This window comes from Haliotis rufescens, unplaced genomic scaffold (assembly GCF_023055435.1).
Source record: "Haliotis rufescens isolate VD_foot unplaced genomic scaffold, xgHalRufe1.0.p SCAF_10, whole genome shotgun sequence".
NCBI classification, from domain to species: Eukaryota; Metazoa; Mollusca; class Gastropoda; order Lepetellida; family Haliotidae; genus Haliotis; species Haliotis rufescens.
The window spans coordinates 10,106,485-10,122,152 of record NW_025963780.1 but is presented as its reverse complement, the minus strand read 5'-3'; the positions used below and the strand labels follow the sequence as shown (position 1 = coordinate 10,122,152).

At 36.9% G+C, this 15,668-nt stretch overlaps 1 protein-coding gene across 1 annotated transcript in view; it reads left to right on the top strand.

Moving 5' to 3' along the window:
- The window catches only part of LOC124116211 (mucin-16-like), a 179,956-nt gene that overhangs the window by 72,123 nt on the left and 92,165 nt on the right, over positions 1-15,668 (top strand). The window contains exons 122-155 of the mRNA XM_048386754.1: positions 127-214; positions 588-749; positions 1,079-1,278; positions 1,501-1,770; positions 1,985-2,072; positions 2,446-2,607; positions 2,937-3,136; positions 3,359-3,628; positions 3,843-3,930; positions 4,304-4,465; positions 4,795-4,994; positions 5,217-5,486; positions 5,701-5,788; positions 6,162-6,323; positions 6,653-6,852; positions 7,075-7,344; positions 7,559-7,646; positions 8,020-8,181; positions 8,511-8,710; positions 8,933-9,202; positions 9,417-9,504; positions 9,878-10,039; positions 10,369-10,568; positions 10,791-11,060; positions 11,275-11,362; positions 11,735-11,881; positions 12,211-12,410; positions 12,633-12,902; positions 13,117-13,204; positions 13,578-13,724; positions 14,054-14,253; positions 14,476-14,745; positions 14,960-15,047; positions 15,421-15,582. Coding sequence (XP_048242711.1) covers positions 127-214; positions 588-749; positions 1,079-1,278; positions 1,501-1,770; positions 1,985-2,072; positions 2,446-2,607; positions 2,937-3,136; positions 3,359-3,628; positions 3,843-3,930; positions 4,304-4,465; positions 4,795-4,994; positions 5,217-5,486; positions 5,701-5,788; positions 6,162-6,323; positions 6,653-6,852; positions 7,075-7,344; positions 7,559-7,646; positions 8,020-8,181; positions 8,511-8,710; positions 8,933-9,202; positions 9,417-9,504; positions 9,878-10,039; positions 10,369-10,568; positions 10,791-11,060; positions 11,275-11,362; positions 11,735-11,881; positions 12,211-12,410; positions 12,633-12,902; positions 13,117-13,204; positions 13,578-13,724; positions 14,054-14,253; positions 14,476-14,745; positions 14,960-15,047; positions 15,421-15,582 — 5,980 coding nt within the window. The remainder of the gene's footprint in view (positions 1-126; positions 215-587; positions 750-1,078; positions 1,279-1,500; positions 1,771-1,984; positions 2,073-2,445; positions 2,608-2,936; positions 3,137-3,358; positions 3,629-3,842; positions 3,931-4,303; positions 4,466-4,794; positions 4,995-5,216; positions 5,487-5,700; positions 5,789-6,161; positions 6,324-6,652; positions 6,853-7,074; positions 7,345-7,558; positions 7,647-8,019; positions 8,182-8,510; positions 8,711-8,932; positions 9,203-9,416; positions 9,505-9,877; positions 10,040-10,368; positions 10,569-10,790; positions 11,061-11,274; positions 11,363-11,734; positions 11,882-12,210; positions 12,411-12,632; positions 12,903-13,116; positions 13,205-13,577; positions 13,725-14,053; positions 14,254-14,475; positions 14,746-14,959; positions 15,048-15,420; positions 15,583-15,668) is intronic.

The window sequence follows — 15,668 nt, the reverse complement described above, 5'->3', positions numbered from 1 at the left end:
TCCTTTGTACTAATTTGCTGATGTTTTCCAAATTAATACTTTTTGAGAGTAAGCTTTCCTTTCCAATTTGTGTTTTAAGACATAAGATGATTAGATGGAAACTGTAAATTGCTTCTTAATTTTCAGGTTCCCGTCAATGGTCCAGTATCAGACATTCTTGTGCCGAGTACTAGTAGTGTATCTGAAATTGTCATATGCCAGCACGAGACAACAGGTAAGGATGTAAATATTAGCTTTGTGTTTAAGGATGTCCCTAATCCATATTTCTGGAAAAGAATGCAACAATCAATGTGATTGAAGTAAACCCAGTTTAACATTAATTCATGAAAGATACTTAAAAGAAGTCACTTTGAATCATTAAAACTAAAACCTTTTTCAAAAATATCGTGTTTAATGAGTCCACTTGTACACTATCCTGGCATTGTCAGATTTGTTTGTTGTTTAACGCTCGAAAGAGGATTAATCATCAATGTTTTGGAAAATAAATCAAATATAATGTCAGAAGATAACGATTATTAAATGTACTATCTAAAGTCAACAGAATCCAGACTCCAAAGGGGGATACATATTTCAATTATTTTCATCAGGAACAACTACAAGTGGAACAACGACAACCAGTGGAACAACCACCACAAGTGGTACAACCACAACAAGTGGTACAACAACTACAAGTGGAACAACAACCAGTGGAACAACAACCAGTGGAACAACAACCAGTGGAACAACAACAACCAGTGGAACAACAACGGGTGAATTAAATTCTGTTGACTGTTATATGCAATTCATCAGGAGTGAAGATTGTATAGTGCATCAATTTACAATGCTTTATCACAAAGACTTCTTACTGCCCTTCACAATTATGCCATTATTTCTCTTTGTAAATGGATAATAGACTAGAATGATAGCCTTAGCTAGGATGTGCTTAGTTGTGATATGGTTGATCTGATTAATGTAGTTTTGGTTGTAATATCCACTATGTGCTGGGCTAGTTAGTTTGAATATTGTGAACACATACAACCTGTTTTAAAATATAGTAACAGAGGATTTTGTAACTCACGGATGTATGGCATATTTACAGGAACGACTCCATGTGACAAGATTGATCTTATGGACTCAAGTGAGAACCCATCACCAGCACCGACATCCTCCCCAGTCGGTAATACAGACAACCCTCTCTCGGAAATTCCATTGGAGGACTCACCTTTTGTTGACACAGTCAAAGTCACATCTAAAACAATCTTCACTTCAGTGCCATCTAAGGAAACCACAAACCCTCAGGTATGTCAGTAGAGAGCATGTGCTAAATGAGAAGACAATGTACAAAACATTTTTCAATGTGGATAAAACCTGATGGAATGAATGGTACATATAATATCCTACAGGCACGATAATATTGTATTAAGGAAAACATGACCACCAAGAAAATTGGCCTCTTAATGTTTGTTTGTACAGAAACAGTGTGTAAGTGAAGGTAATAAAGTATTTCTTTGAACTCCTCAGGCGACCGAGTTCCCTGTCAAACCTTCGACTGATGAGATTATCTTGGTAACCGACAAGAAACCTGATGGCTTCACAGTCAATGGTACACCAGTTGATACCTCCAGCAGTACCACTGGCACCATTGGGGGTGAACCTGTTTACCTCACTACCGTGAAAATAACTCCAAGTGAAAATCCAGTCACAGTGGAAAGTCCTTCTGGAGAAAAGAAACCTGAAGTCTTCCAAAAGATTGAGGGCACTCCAGATCCAACAGATTCTACTATTTTTGAAGTAATCATTTCTTTAATGTTTAGATGCTACACCTAAGAAGAGTGATTCTCAGTTCTTTTTAAGTTATTTCTTCAGAAAAACCCGATCTTCCTTTGTACTAATTTGCTGATGTTTTCCAAATTAATACTTTTTGAGAGTGAGCTTTCCTTTCCAATTTGTGTTTTAAGACATAAGATGATTAGATGAAAACTGTAAATTGCTTCTTAATTTTCAGGTTCCCGTCAATGGTCCAGTATCAGACATTCTTGTGCCGAGTACTAGTAGTGTATCTGAAATTGTCATATGCCAGCACGAGACAACAGGTAAGGATGTAAATATTAGCTTTGTGTTTAAGGATGTCCCTAATCCATATTTCTGGAAAAGAATGCAACAATCAATGTGATTGAAGTAAACCCAGTTTAACATTAATTCATGAAAGATACTTAAAAGAAGTCACTTTGAATCATTAAAACTAAAACCTTTTTCAAAAATATCGTGTTTAATGAGTCCACTTGTACACTATCCTGACATTGTCAGATTTGTTTGTTGTTTAACGCTCGAAAGAGGATTAATCATCACTGTTTTGGAACATAAATCAAATATAATGTCGGAAGATAACGATTATTAAATGTACTATCCAAAGTCAACAGAATACAGACTCCAAAGGGGGATACATATTTCAATTATTTTCATCAGGAACAACTACAAGTGGAACAACGACAACCAGTGGAACAACCACCACAAGTGGTACAACCACAACAAGTGGTACAACAACTACAAGTGGAACAACAACCAGTGGAACAACAACCAGTGGAACAACAACCAGTGGAACAACAACAACCAGTGGAACAACAACGGGTGAATTAAATTCTGTTGACTGTTATATGCAATTCATCAGGAGTGAAGATTGTATAGTGCATCAATTTACAATGCTTTATCACAAAGAATTCTTACTGCCCTTCACAATTATGCCATTATTTCTCTTTGTAAATGGATAATAGACTAGAATGATAGCCTTAGCTAGGATGTGCTTAGTTGTGATATGGTTGATCTGATTAATGTAGTTTTGGTTGTAATATCCACTATGTGCTGGGCTAGTTAGTTTGAATATTGTGAACACATACAACCTGTTTTAAAATATAGTAACAGAGGATTTTGTAACTCACGGATGTATGGCATATTTACAGGAACGACTCCATGTGACAAGATTGATCTTATGGACTCAAGTGAGAACCCATCACCAGCACCGACATCCTCCCCAGTCGGTAATACAGACAACCCTCTCTCGGAAATTCCATTGGAGGACTCACCTTTTGTTGACACAGTCAAAGTCACATCTAAAACAATCTTCACTTCAGTGCCATCTAAGGAAACCACAAACCCTCAGGTATGTCAGTAGAGAGCATGTGCTAAATGAGAAGACAATGTACAAAACATTTTTCAATGTGGATAAAACCTGATGGAATGAATGGTACATATAATATCCTACAGGCACGATAATATTGTATTAAGGAAAACATGACCACCAAGAAAATTGGCCTCTTAATGTTTGTTTGTACAGAAACAGTGTGTAAGTGAAGGTAATAAAGTATTTCTTTGAACTCCTCAGGCGACCGAGTTCCCTGTCAAACCTTCGACTGATGAGATTATCTTGGTAACCGACAAGAAACCCGATGGCTTCACAGTCAATGGTACACCAGTTGATACCTCCAGCAGTACCACTGGCACCATTGGGGGTGAACCTGTTTACCTCACTACCGTGAAAATAACTCCAAGTGAAAATCCAGTCACAGTGGAAAGTCCTTCTGGAGAAAAGAAACCTGAAGTCTTCCAAAAGATTGAGGGCACTCCAGATCCAACAGATTCTACTATTTTTGAAGTAATCATTTCTTTAATGTTTAGATGCTACACCTAAGAAGAGTGATTCTCAGTTCTTTTTAAGTTATTTCTTCAGAAAAACCCGATCTTCCTTTGTACTAATTTGCTGATGTTTTCCAAATTAATACTTTTTGAGAGTGAGCTTTCCTTTCCAATTTGTGTTTTAAGACATAAGATGATTAGATGAAAACTGTAAATTGCTTCTTAATTTTCAGGTTCCCGTCAATGGTCCAGTATCAGACATTCTTGTGCCGAGTACTAGTAGTGTATCTGAAATTGTCATATGCCAGCACGAGACAACAGGTAAGGATGTAAATATTAGCTTTGTGTTTAAGGATGTCCCTAATCCATATTTCTGGAAAAGAATGCAACAATCAATGTGATTGAAGTAAACCCAGTTTAACATTAATTCATGAAAGATACTTAAAAGAAGTCACTTTGAATCATTAAAACTAAAACCTTTTTCAAAAATATCGTGTTTAATGAGTCCACTTGTACACTATCCTGACATTGTCAGATTTGTTTGTTGTTTAACGCTCGAAAGAGGATTAATCATCACTGTTTTGGAACATAAATCAAATATAATGTCGGAAGATAACGATTATTAAATGTACTATCCAAAGTCAACAGAATACAGACTCCAAAGGGGGATACATATTTCAATTATTTTCATCAGGAACAACTACAAGTGGAACAACGACAACCAGTGGAACAACCACCACAAGTGGTACAACCACAACAAGTGGTACAACAACTACAAGTGGAACAACAACCAGTGGAACAACAACCAGTGGAACAACAACCAGTGGAACAACAACAACCAGTGGAACAACAACGGGTGAATTAAATTCTGTTGACTGTTATATGCAATTCATCAGGAGTGAAGATTGTATAGTGCATCAATTTACAATGCTTTATCACAAAGACTTCTTACTGCCCTTCACAATTATGCCATTATTTCTCTTTGTAAATGGATAATAGACTAGAATGATAGCCTTAGCTAGGATGTGCTTAGTTGTGATATGGTTGATCTGATTAATGTAGTTTTGGTTGTAATATCCACTATGTGCTGGGCTAGTTAGTTTGAATATTGTGAACACATACAACCTGTTTTAAAATATAGTAACAGAGGATTTTGTAACTCACGGATGTATGGCATATTTACAGGAACGACTCCATGTGACAAGATTGATCTTATGGACTCAAGTGAGAACCCATCACCAGCACCGACATCCTCCCCAGTCGGTAATACAGACAACCCTCTCTCGGAAATTCCATTGGAGGACTCACCTTTTGTTGACACAGTCAAAGTCACATCTAAAACAATCTTCACTTCAGTGCCATCTAAGGAAACCACAAACCCTCAGGTATGTCAGTAGAGAGCATGTGCTAAATGAGAAGACAATGTACAAAACATTTTTCAATGTGGATAAAACCTGATGGAATGAATGGTACATATAATATCCTACAGGCACGATAATATTGTATTAAGGAAAACATGACCACCAAGAAAATTGGCCTCTTAATGTTTGTTTGTACAGAAACAGTGTGTAAGTGAAGGTAATAAAGTATTTCTTTGAACTCCTCAGGCGACCGAGTTCCCTGTCAAACCTTCGACTGATGAGATTATCTTGGTAACCGACAAGAAACCCGATGGCTTCACAGTCAATGGTACACCAGTTGATACCTCCAGCAGTACCACTGGCACCATTGGGGGTGAACCTGTTTACCTCACTACCGTGAAAATAACTCCAAGTGAAAATCCAGTCACAGTGGAAAGTCCTTCTGGAGAAAAGAAACCTGAAGTCTTCCAAAAGATTGAGGGCACTCCAGATCCAACAGATTCTACTACTTTTGAAGTAATCATTTCTTTAATGTTTAGATGCTACACCTAAGAAGAGTGATTCTCAGTTCTTTTAAAGTTATTTCTTCAGAAAAACCCGATCTTCCTTTGTACTAATTTGCTGATGTTTTCCAAATTAATACTTTTTGAGAGTAAGCTTTCCTTTCCAATTTGTGTTTTAAGACATAAGATGATTAGATGGAAACTGTAAATTGCTTCTTAATTTTCAGGTTCCCGTCAATGGTCCAGTATCAGACATTCTTGTGCCGAGTACTAGTAGTGTATCTGAAATTGTCATATGCCAGCACGAGACAACAGGTAAGGATGTAAATATTAGCTTTGTGTTTAAGGATGTCCCTAATCCATATTTCTGGAAAAGAATGCAACAATCAATGTGATTGAAGTAAACCCAGTTTAACATTAATTCATGAAAGATACTTAAAAGAAGTCACTTTGAATCATTAAAACTAAAACCTTTTTCAAAAATATCGTGTTTAATGAGTCCACTTGTACACTATCCTGACATTGTCAGATTTGTTTGTTGTTTAACGCTCGAAAGAGGATTAATCATCACTGTTTTGGAACATAAATCAAATATAATGTCAGAAGATAACGATTATTAAATGTACTATCTAAAGTCAACAGAATACAGACTCCAAAGGGGGATACATATTTCAATTATTTTCATCAGGAACAACTACAAGTGGAACAACGACAACCAGTGGAACAACCACCACAAGTGGTACAACCACAACAAGTGGTACAACCACTACAAGTGGAACAACAACCAGTGGAACAACAACCAGTGGAACAACAACCAGTGGAACAACAACAACCAGTGGAACAACAACGGGTGAATTAAATTCTGTTGACTGTTATATGCAATTCATCAGGAGTGAAGATTGTATAGTGCATCAATTTACAATGCTTTATCACAAAGAATTCTTACTGCCCTTCACAATTATGCCATTATTTCTCTTTGTAAATGGATAATAGACTAGAATGATAGCCTTAGCTAGGATGTGCTTAGTTGTGATATGGTTGATCTGATTAATGTAGTTTTGGTTGTAATATCCACTATGTGCTGGGCTAGTTAGTTTGAATATTGTGAACACATACAACCTGTTTTAAAATATAGTAACAGAGGATTTTGTAACTCACGGATGTATGGCATATTTACAGGAACGACTCCATGTGACAAGATTGATCTTATGGACTCAAGTGAGAACCCATCACCAGCACCGACATCCTCCCCAGTCGGTAATACAGACAACCCTCTCTCGGAAATTCCATTGGAGGACTCACCTTTTGTTGACACAGTCAAAGTCACATCTAAAACAATCTTCACTTCAGTGCCATCTAAGGAAACCACAAACCCTCAGGTATGTCAGTAGAGAGCATGTGCTAAATGAGAAGACAATGTACAAAACATTTTTCAATGTGGATAAAACCTGATGGAATGAATGGTACATATAATATCCTACAGGCACGATAATATTGGATTAAGGAAAACATGACCACCAAGAAAATTGGCCTCTTAATGTTTGTTTGTACAGAAACAGTGTGTAAGTGAAGGTAATAAAGTATTTCTTTGAACTCCTCAGGCGACTGAGTTCCCTGTCAAACCTTCGACTGATGAGATTATCTTGGTAACCGACAAGAAACCCGATGGCTTCACAGTCAATGGTACACCAGTTGATACCTCCAGCAGTACCACTGGCACCATTGGGGGTGAACCTGTTTACCTCACTACCGTGAAAATAACTCCAAGTGAAAATCCAGTCACAGTGGAAAGTCCTTCTGGAGAAAAGAAACCTGAAGTCTTCCAAAAGATTGAGGGCACTCCAGATCCAACAGATTCTACTACTTTTGAAGTAATCATTTCTTTAATGTTTAGATGCTACACCTAAGAAGAGTGATTCTCAGTTCTTTTAAAGTTATTTCTTCAGAAAAACCCGATCTTCCTTTGTACTAATTTGCTGATGTTTTCCAAATTAATACTTTTTGAGAGTAAGCTTTCCTTTCCAATTTGTGTTTTAAGACATAAGATGATTAGATGGAAACTGTAAATTGCTTCTTAATTTTCAGGTTCCCGTCAATGGTCCAGTATCAGACATTCTTGTGCCGAGTACTAGTAGTGTATCTGAAATTGTCATATGCCAGCACGAGACAACAGGTAAGGATGTAAATATTAGCTTTGTGTTTAAGGATGTCCCTAATCCATATTTCTGGAAAAGAATGCAACAATCAATGTGATTGAAGTAAACCCAGTTTAACATTAATTCATGAAAGATACTTAAAAGAAGTCACTTTGAATCATTAAAACTAAAACCTTTTTCAAAAATATCGTGTTTAATGAGTCCACTTGTACACTATCCTGACATTGTCAGATTTGTTTGTTGTTTAACGCTCGAAAGAGGATTAATCATCACTGTTTTGGAACATAAATCAAATATAATGTCAGAAGATAACGATTATTAAATGTACTATCTAAAGTCAACAGAATACAGACTCCAAAGGGGGATACATATTTCAATTATTTTCATCAGGAACAACTACAAGTGGAACAACGACAACCAGTGGAACAACCACCACAAGTGGTACAACCACAACAAGTGGTACAACCACTACAAGTGGAACAACAACCAGTGGAACAACAACCAGTGGAACAACAACCAGTGGAACAACAACAACCAGTGGAACAACAACGGGTGAATTAAATTCTGTTGACTGTTATATGCAATTCATCAGGAGTGAAGATTGTATAGTGCATCAATTTACAATGCTTTATCACAAAGAATTCTTACTGCCCTTCACAATTATGCCATTATTTCTCTTTGTAAATGGATAATAGACTAGAATGATAGCCTTAGCTAGGATGTGCTTAGTTGTGATATGGTTGATCTGATTAATGTAGTTTTGGTTGTAATATCCACTATGTGCTGGGCTAGTTAGTTTGAATATTGTGAACACATACAACCTGTTTTAAAATATAGTAACAGAGGATTTTGTAACTCACGGATGTATGGCATATTTACAGGAACGACTCCATGTGACAAGATTGATCTTATGGACTCAAGTGAGAACCCATCACCAGCACCGACATCCTCCCCAGTCGGTAATACAGACAACCCTCTCTCGGAAATTCCATTGGAGGACTCACCTTTTGTTGACACAGTCAAAGTCACATCTAAAACAATCTTCACTTCAGTGCCATCTAAGGAAACCACAAACCCTCAGGTATGTCAGTAGAGAGCATGTGCTAAATGAGAAGACAATGTACAAAACATTTTTCAATGTGGATAAAACCTGATGGAATGAATGGTACATATAATATCCTACAGGCACGATAATATTGGATTAAGGAAAACATGACCACCAAGAAAGTTGGCCTCTTAATGTTTGTTTGTACAGAAACAGTGTGTAAGTGAAGGTAATAAAGTATTTCTTTGAACTCCTCAGGCGACTGAGTTCCCTGTCAAACCTTCGACTGATGAGATTATCTTGGTAACCGACAAGAAACCCGATGGCTTCACAGTCAATGGTACACCAGTTGATACCTCCAGCAGTACCACTGGCACCATTGGGGGTGAACCTGTTTACCTCACTACCGTGAAAATAACTCCAAGTGAAAATCCAGTCACAGTGGAAAGTCCTTCTGGAGAAAAGAAACCTGAAGTCTTCCAAAAGATTGAGGGCACTCCAGATCCAACAGATTCTACTACTTTTGAAGTAATCATTTCTTTAATGTTTAGATGCTACACCTAAGAAGAGTGATTCTCAGTTCTTTTAAAGTTATTTCTTCAGAAAAACCCGATCTTCCTTTGTACTAATTTGCTGATGTTTTCCAAATTAATACTTTTTGAGAGTAAGCTTTCCTTTCCAATTTGTGTTTTAAGACATAAGATGATTAGATGGAAACTGTAAATTGCTTCTTAATTTTCAGGTTCCCGTCAATGGTCCAGTATCAGACATTCTTGTGCCGAGTACTAGTAGTGTATCTGAAATTGTCATATGCCAGCACGAGACAACAGGTAAGGATGTAAATATTAGCTTTGTGTTTAAGGATGTCCCTAATCCATATTTCTGGAAAAGAATGCAACAATCAATGTGACTGAAGTAAACCCAGTTTAACATTAATTCATGAAAGATACTTAAAAGAAGTCACTTTGAATCATTAAAACTAAAACCTTTTTCAAAAATATCGTGTTTAATGAGTCCACTTGTACACTATCCTGACATTGTCAGATTTGTTTGTTGTTTAACGCTCGAAAGAGGATTAATCATCACTGTTTTGGAACATAAATCAAATATAATGTCAGAAGATAACGATTATTAAATGTACTATCTAAAGTCAACAGAATACAGACTCCAAAGGGGGATACATATTTCAATTATTTTCATCAGGAACAACTACAAGTGGAACAACGACAACCAGTGGAACAACCACCACAAGTGGTACAACCACAACAAGTGGTACAACCACTACAAGTGGAACAACAACCAGTGGAACAACAACCAGTGGAACAACAACCAGTGGAACAACAACAACCAGTGGAACAACAACGGGTGAATTAAATTCTGTTGACTGTTATATGCAATTCATCAGGAGTGAAGATTGTATAGTGCATCAATTTACAATGCTTTATCACAAAGACTTCTTACTGCCCTTCACAATTATGCCATTATTTCTCTTTGTAAATGGATAATAGACTAGAATGATAGCCTTAGCTAGGATGTGCTTAGTTGTGATATGGTTGATCTGATTAATGTAGTTTTGGTTGTAATATCCACTATGTGCTGGGCTAGTTAGTTTGAATATTGTGAACACATACAACCTGTTTTAAAATATAGTAACAGAGGATTTTGTAACTCACGGATGTATGGCATATTTACAGGAACGACTCCATGTGACAAGATTGATCTTATGGACTCAAGTGAGAACCCATCACCAGCACCGACATCCTCCCCAGTCGGTAATACAGACAACCCTCTCTCGGAAATTCCATTGGAGGACTCACCTTTTGTTGACACAGTCAAAGTCACATCTAAAACAATCTTCACTTCAGTGCCATCTAAGGAAACCACAAACCCTCAGGTATGTCAGTAGAGAGCATGTGCTAAATGAGAAGACAATGTACAAAACATTTTTCAATGTGGATAAAACCTGATGGAATGAATGGTACATATAATATCCTACAGGCACGATAATATTGGATTAAGGAAAACATGACCACCAAGAAAGTTGGCCTCTTAATGTTTGTTTGTACAGAAACAGTGTGTAAGTGAAGGTAATAAAGTATTTCTTTGAACTCCTCAGGCGACTGAGTTCCCTGTCAAACCTTCGACTGATGAGATTATCTTGGTAACCGACAAGAAACCCGATGGCTTCACAGTCAATGGTACACCAGTTGATACCTCCAGCAGTACCACTGGCACCATTGGGGGTGAACCTGTTTACCTCACTACCGTGAAAATAACTCCAAGTGAAAATCCAGTCACAGTGGAAAGTCCTTCTGGAGAAAAGAAACCTGAAGTCTTCCAAAAGATTGAGGGCACTCCAGATCCAACAGATTCTACTACTTTTGAAGTAATCATTTCTTTAATGTTTAGATGCTACACCTAAGAAGAGTGATTCTCAGTTCTTTTAAAGTTATTTCTTCAGAAAAACCCGATCTTCCTTTGTACTAATTTGCTGATGTTTTCCAAATTAATACTTTTGGAGAGTAAGCTTTCCTTTCCAATTTGTGTTTTAAGACATAAGATGATTAGATGAAAACTGTAAATTGCTTCTTAATTTTCAGGTTCCCGTCAATGGTCCAGTATCAGACATTCTTGTGCCGAGTACTAGTAGTGTATCTGAAATTGTCATATGCCAGCACGAGACAACAGGTAAGGATGTAAATATTAGCTTTGTGTTTAAGGATGTCCCTAATCCATATTTCTGGAAAAGAATGCAACAATCAATGTGATTGAAGTAAACCCAGTTTAACATTAATTCATGAAAGATACTTAAAAGAAGTCACTTTGAATCATTAAAACTAAAACCTTTTTCAAAAATATCGTGTTTAATGAGTCCACTTGTACACTATCCTGGCATTGTCAGATTTGTTTGTTGTTTAACGCTCGAAAGAGGATTAATCATCACTGTTTTGGAAAATAAATCAAATATAATGTCAGAAGATAACGATTTTTAAATGTACTATCTAAAGTCAACAGAATCCAGACTCCAAGGGGGATACATATTTCAATTATTTTCATCAGGAACAACTACAAGTGGAACAACGACAACCAGTGGAACAACCACCACAAGTGGTACAACCACAACAAGTGGTACAACAACTACAAGTGGAACAACAACCAGTGGAACAACAACCAGTGGAACAACAACAACCAGTGGAACAACAACGGGTGAATTAAATTCTGTTGACTGTTATATGCAATTCATCAGGAGTGAAGATTGTATAGTGCATCAATTTACAATGCTTTATCACAAAGAATTCTTACTGCCCTTCACAATTATGCCATTATTTCTCTTTGTAAATGGATAGTAGACTAGAATGATAGCCTTAGCTAGGATGTGCTTAGTTGTGATATGGTTGATCTGATTAATGTAGTTTTGGTTGTAATATCCACTATGTGCTGGGCTAGTTAGTTTGAATATTGTGAACACATACAACCTGTTTTAAAATATAGTAACAGAGGATTTTGTAACTCACGGATGTATGGCATATTTACAGGAACGACTCCATGTGACAAGATTGATCTTATGGACTCAAGTGAGAACCCATCACCAGCACCGACATCCTCCCCAGTCGGTAATACAGACAACCCTCTCTCGGAAATTCCATTGGAGGACTCACCTTTTGTTGACACAGTCAAAGTCACATCTAAAACAATCTTCACTTCAGTGCCATCTAAGGAAACCACAAACCCTCAGGTATGTCAGTAGAGAGCATGTGCTAAATGAGAAGACAATGTACAAAACATTTTTCAATGTGGATAAAACCTGATGGAATGAATGGTACATATAATATCCTACAGGCACGATAATATTGGATTAAGGAAAACATGACCACCAAGAAAGTTGGCCTCTTAATGTTTGTTTGTACAGAAACAGTGTGTAAGTGAAGGTAATAAAGTATTTCTTTGAACTCCTCAGGCGACTGAGTTCCCTGTCAAACCTTCGACTGATGAGATTATCTTGGTAACCGACAAGAAACCCGATGGCTTCACAGTCAATGGTACACCAGTTGATACCTCCAGCAGTACCACTGGCACCATTGGGGGTGAACCTGTTTACCTCACTACCGTGAAAATAACTCCAAGTGAAAATCCAGTCACAGTGGAAAGTCCTTCTGGAGAAAAGAAACCTGAAGTCTTCCAAAAGATTGAGGGCACTCCAGATCCAACAGATTCTACTACTTTTGAAGTAATCATTTCTTTAATGTTTAGATGCTACACCTAAGAAGAGTGATTCTCAGTTCTTTTTAAATTATTTCTTCAGAAAAACCCGATCTTCCTTTGTACTAATTTGCTGATGTTTTCCAAATTAATACTTTTTGAGAGTAAGCTTTCCTTTCCAATTTGTGTTTTAAGACATAAGATGATTAGATGAAAACTGTAAATTGCTTCTTAATTTTCAGGTTCCCGTCAATGGTCCAGTATCAGACATTCTTGTGCCAAGTACTAGTAGTGTATCTGAAATTGTCATATGCCAGCACGAGACAACAGGTAAGGATGTAAATATTAGCTTTGTGTTTAAGGATGTCCCTTATTTATATTTCTGGAAAAGAATGCAACAATCAATGTGATTGAAGTAAACCCAGTTTAACATTAATTCATGAAAGATACTTAAAAGAAGTCACTTTGAATCATTAAAACTAAAACCTTTTTCAAAAATATCGTGTTTAATGAGTCCACTTGTACACTATCCTGGCATTGTCAGATTTGTTTGTTGTTTAACGCTCGAAAGAGGATTAATCATCACTGTTTTGGAACATAAATCAAATATAATGTCAGAAGATAACGATTATTAAATGTACTATCTAAAGTCAACAGAATCCAGACTCCAAAGGGGGATACATATTTCAATTATTTTCATCAGGAACAACTACAAGTGGAACAACGACAACCAGTGGAACAACCACCACAAGTGGTACTACCACAACAAGTGGTACAACCACTACAAGTGGAACAACAACCAGTGGAACAACAACCAGTGGAACAACAACAACCAGTGGAACAACAACGGGTGAATTAAATTCTGTTGACTGTTATATGCAATTCATCAGGAGTGAAGATTGTATAGTGCATCAATTTACAATGCTTTATCACAAAGAATTCTTACTGCCCTTCACAATTATGCCATTATTTCTCTTTGTAAATAGATAATAGACTAGAATGATAGCCTTAGCTAGGATGTGCTTAGTTGTGATATGGTTGATCTGATTAATGTAGTTTTGGTTGTAATATCCACTATGTGCTGGGCTAGTTAGTTTGAATATTGTGAACACATACAACCTGTTTTAAAATATAGTAACAGAGGATTTTGTAACTCACGGATGTATGGCATATTTACAGGAACGACTCCATGTGACAAGATTGATCTTATGGACTCAAGTGAGAACCCATCACCAGCACCGACATCCTCCCCAGTCGGTAATACAGACAACCCTCTCTCGGAAATTCCATTGGAGGACTCACCTTTTGTTGACACAGTCAAAGTCACATCTAAAACAATCTTCACTTCAGTGCCATCTAAGGAAACCACAAACCCTCAGGTATGTCAGTAGAGAGCATGTGCTAAATGAGAAGACAATGTACAAAACATTTTTCAATGTGGATAAAACCTGATGGAATGAATGGTACATATAATATCCTACAGGCACGAGAATATTGGATTAAGGAAAACATGACCACCAAGAAAATTGGCCTCTTAATGTTTGTTTGTACAGAAACAGTGTGTAAGTGAAGGTAATAAAGTATTTCTTTGAACTCCTCAGGCGACTGAGTTCCCTGTCAAACCTTCGACTGATGAGATTATCTTGGTAACCGACAAGAAACCCGATGGCTTCACAGTCAATGGTACACCAGTTGATACCTCCAGCAGTACCACTGGCACCATTGGGGGTGAACCTGTTTACCTCACTACCGTGAAAATAACTCCAAGTGAAAATCCAGTCACAGTGGAAAGTCCTTCTGGAGAAAAGAAACCTGAAGTCTTCCAAAAGATTGAGGGCACTCCAGATCCAACAGATTCTACTACTTTTGAAGTAATCATTTCTTTAATGTTTAGATGCTACACCTAAGAAGAGTGATTCTCAGTTCTTTTTAAGTTATTTCTTCAGAAAAACCCGATCTTCCTTTGTACTAATTTGCTGATGTTTTCCAAATTAATACTTTTTGAGAGTAAGCTTTCCTTTCCAATTTGTGTTTTAAGACATAAGATGATTAGATGAAAACTGTAAATTGCTTCTTAATTTTCAGGTTCCCGTCAATGGTCCAGTATCAGACATTCTTGTGCCGAGTACTAGTAGTGTATCTGAAATTGTCATATGCCAGCACGAGACAACAGGTAAGGATGTAAATATTAGCTTTGTGTTTAAGGATGTCCCTTATTTATATTTCTGGAAAAGAATGCAACAATCAATGTGATTGAAGTAAACCCAGTTTAACATTAATTCATGAAAGATACTTAAAAGAAGTCACTTTGAATCATTAAAACTAAAACCTTTTTCAAAAATATCGTGTTTAATGAGTCCACTTGTACACTATCCTGGCATTGTCAGATTTGTTTGTTGTTTAACGCTCGAAAGAGGATTAATCATCACTGTTTTGGAACATAAATCAAATATAATGTCAGAAGATAACGATTATTAAATGTACTATCTAAAGTCAACAGAATCCAGACTCCAAAGGGGGATACATATTTCAATTATTTTCATCAGGAACAACTACAAGTGGAACAACGACAACCAGTGGAACAACCACCACAAGTGGTACAACCACAACAAGTGGTACAACCACTACAAGTGGAACAACAACCAGTGGAACAACAACCAGTGGAACAACAACCAGTGGAACAACAACAACCAGTGGAACAACAACGGGTGAATTAAATTCTGTTGACTGTTATATGCAATTCATCAGGAGTGAAGATTGTATAGTGCATCAATTTACAATGCTTTATCACAAA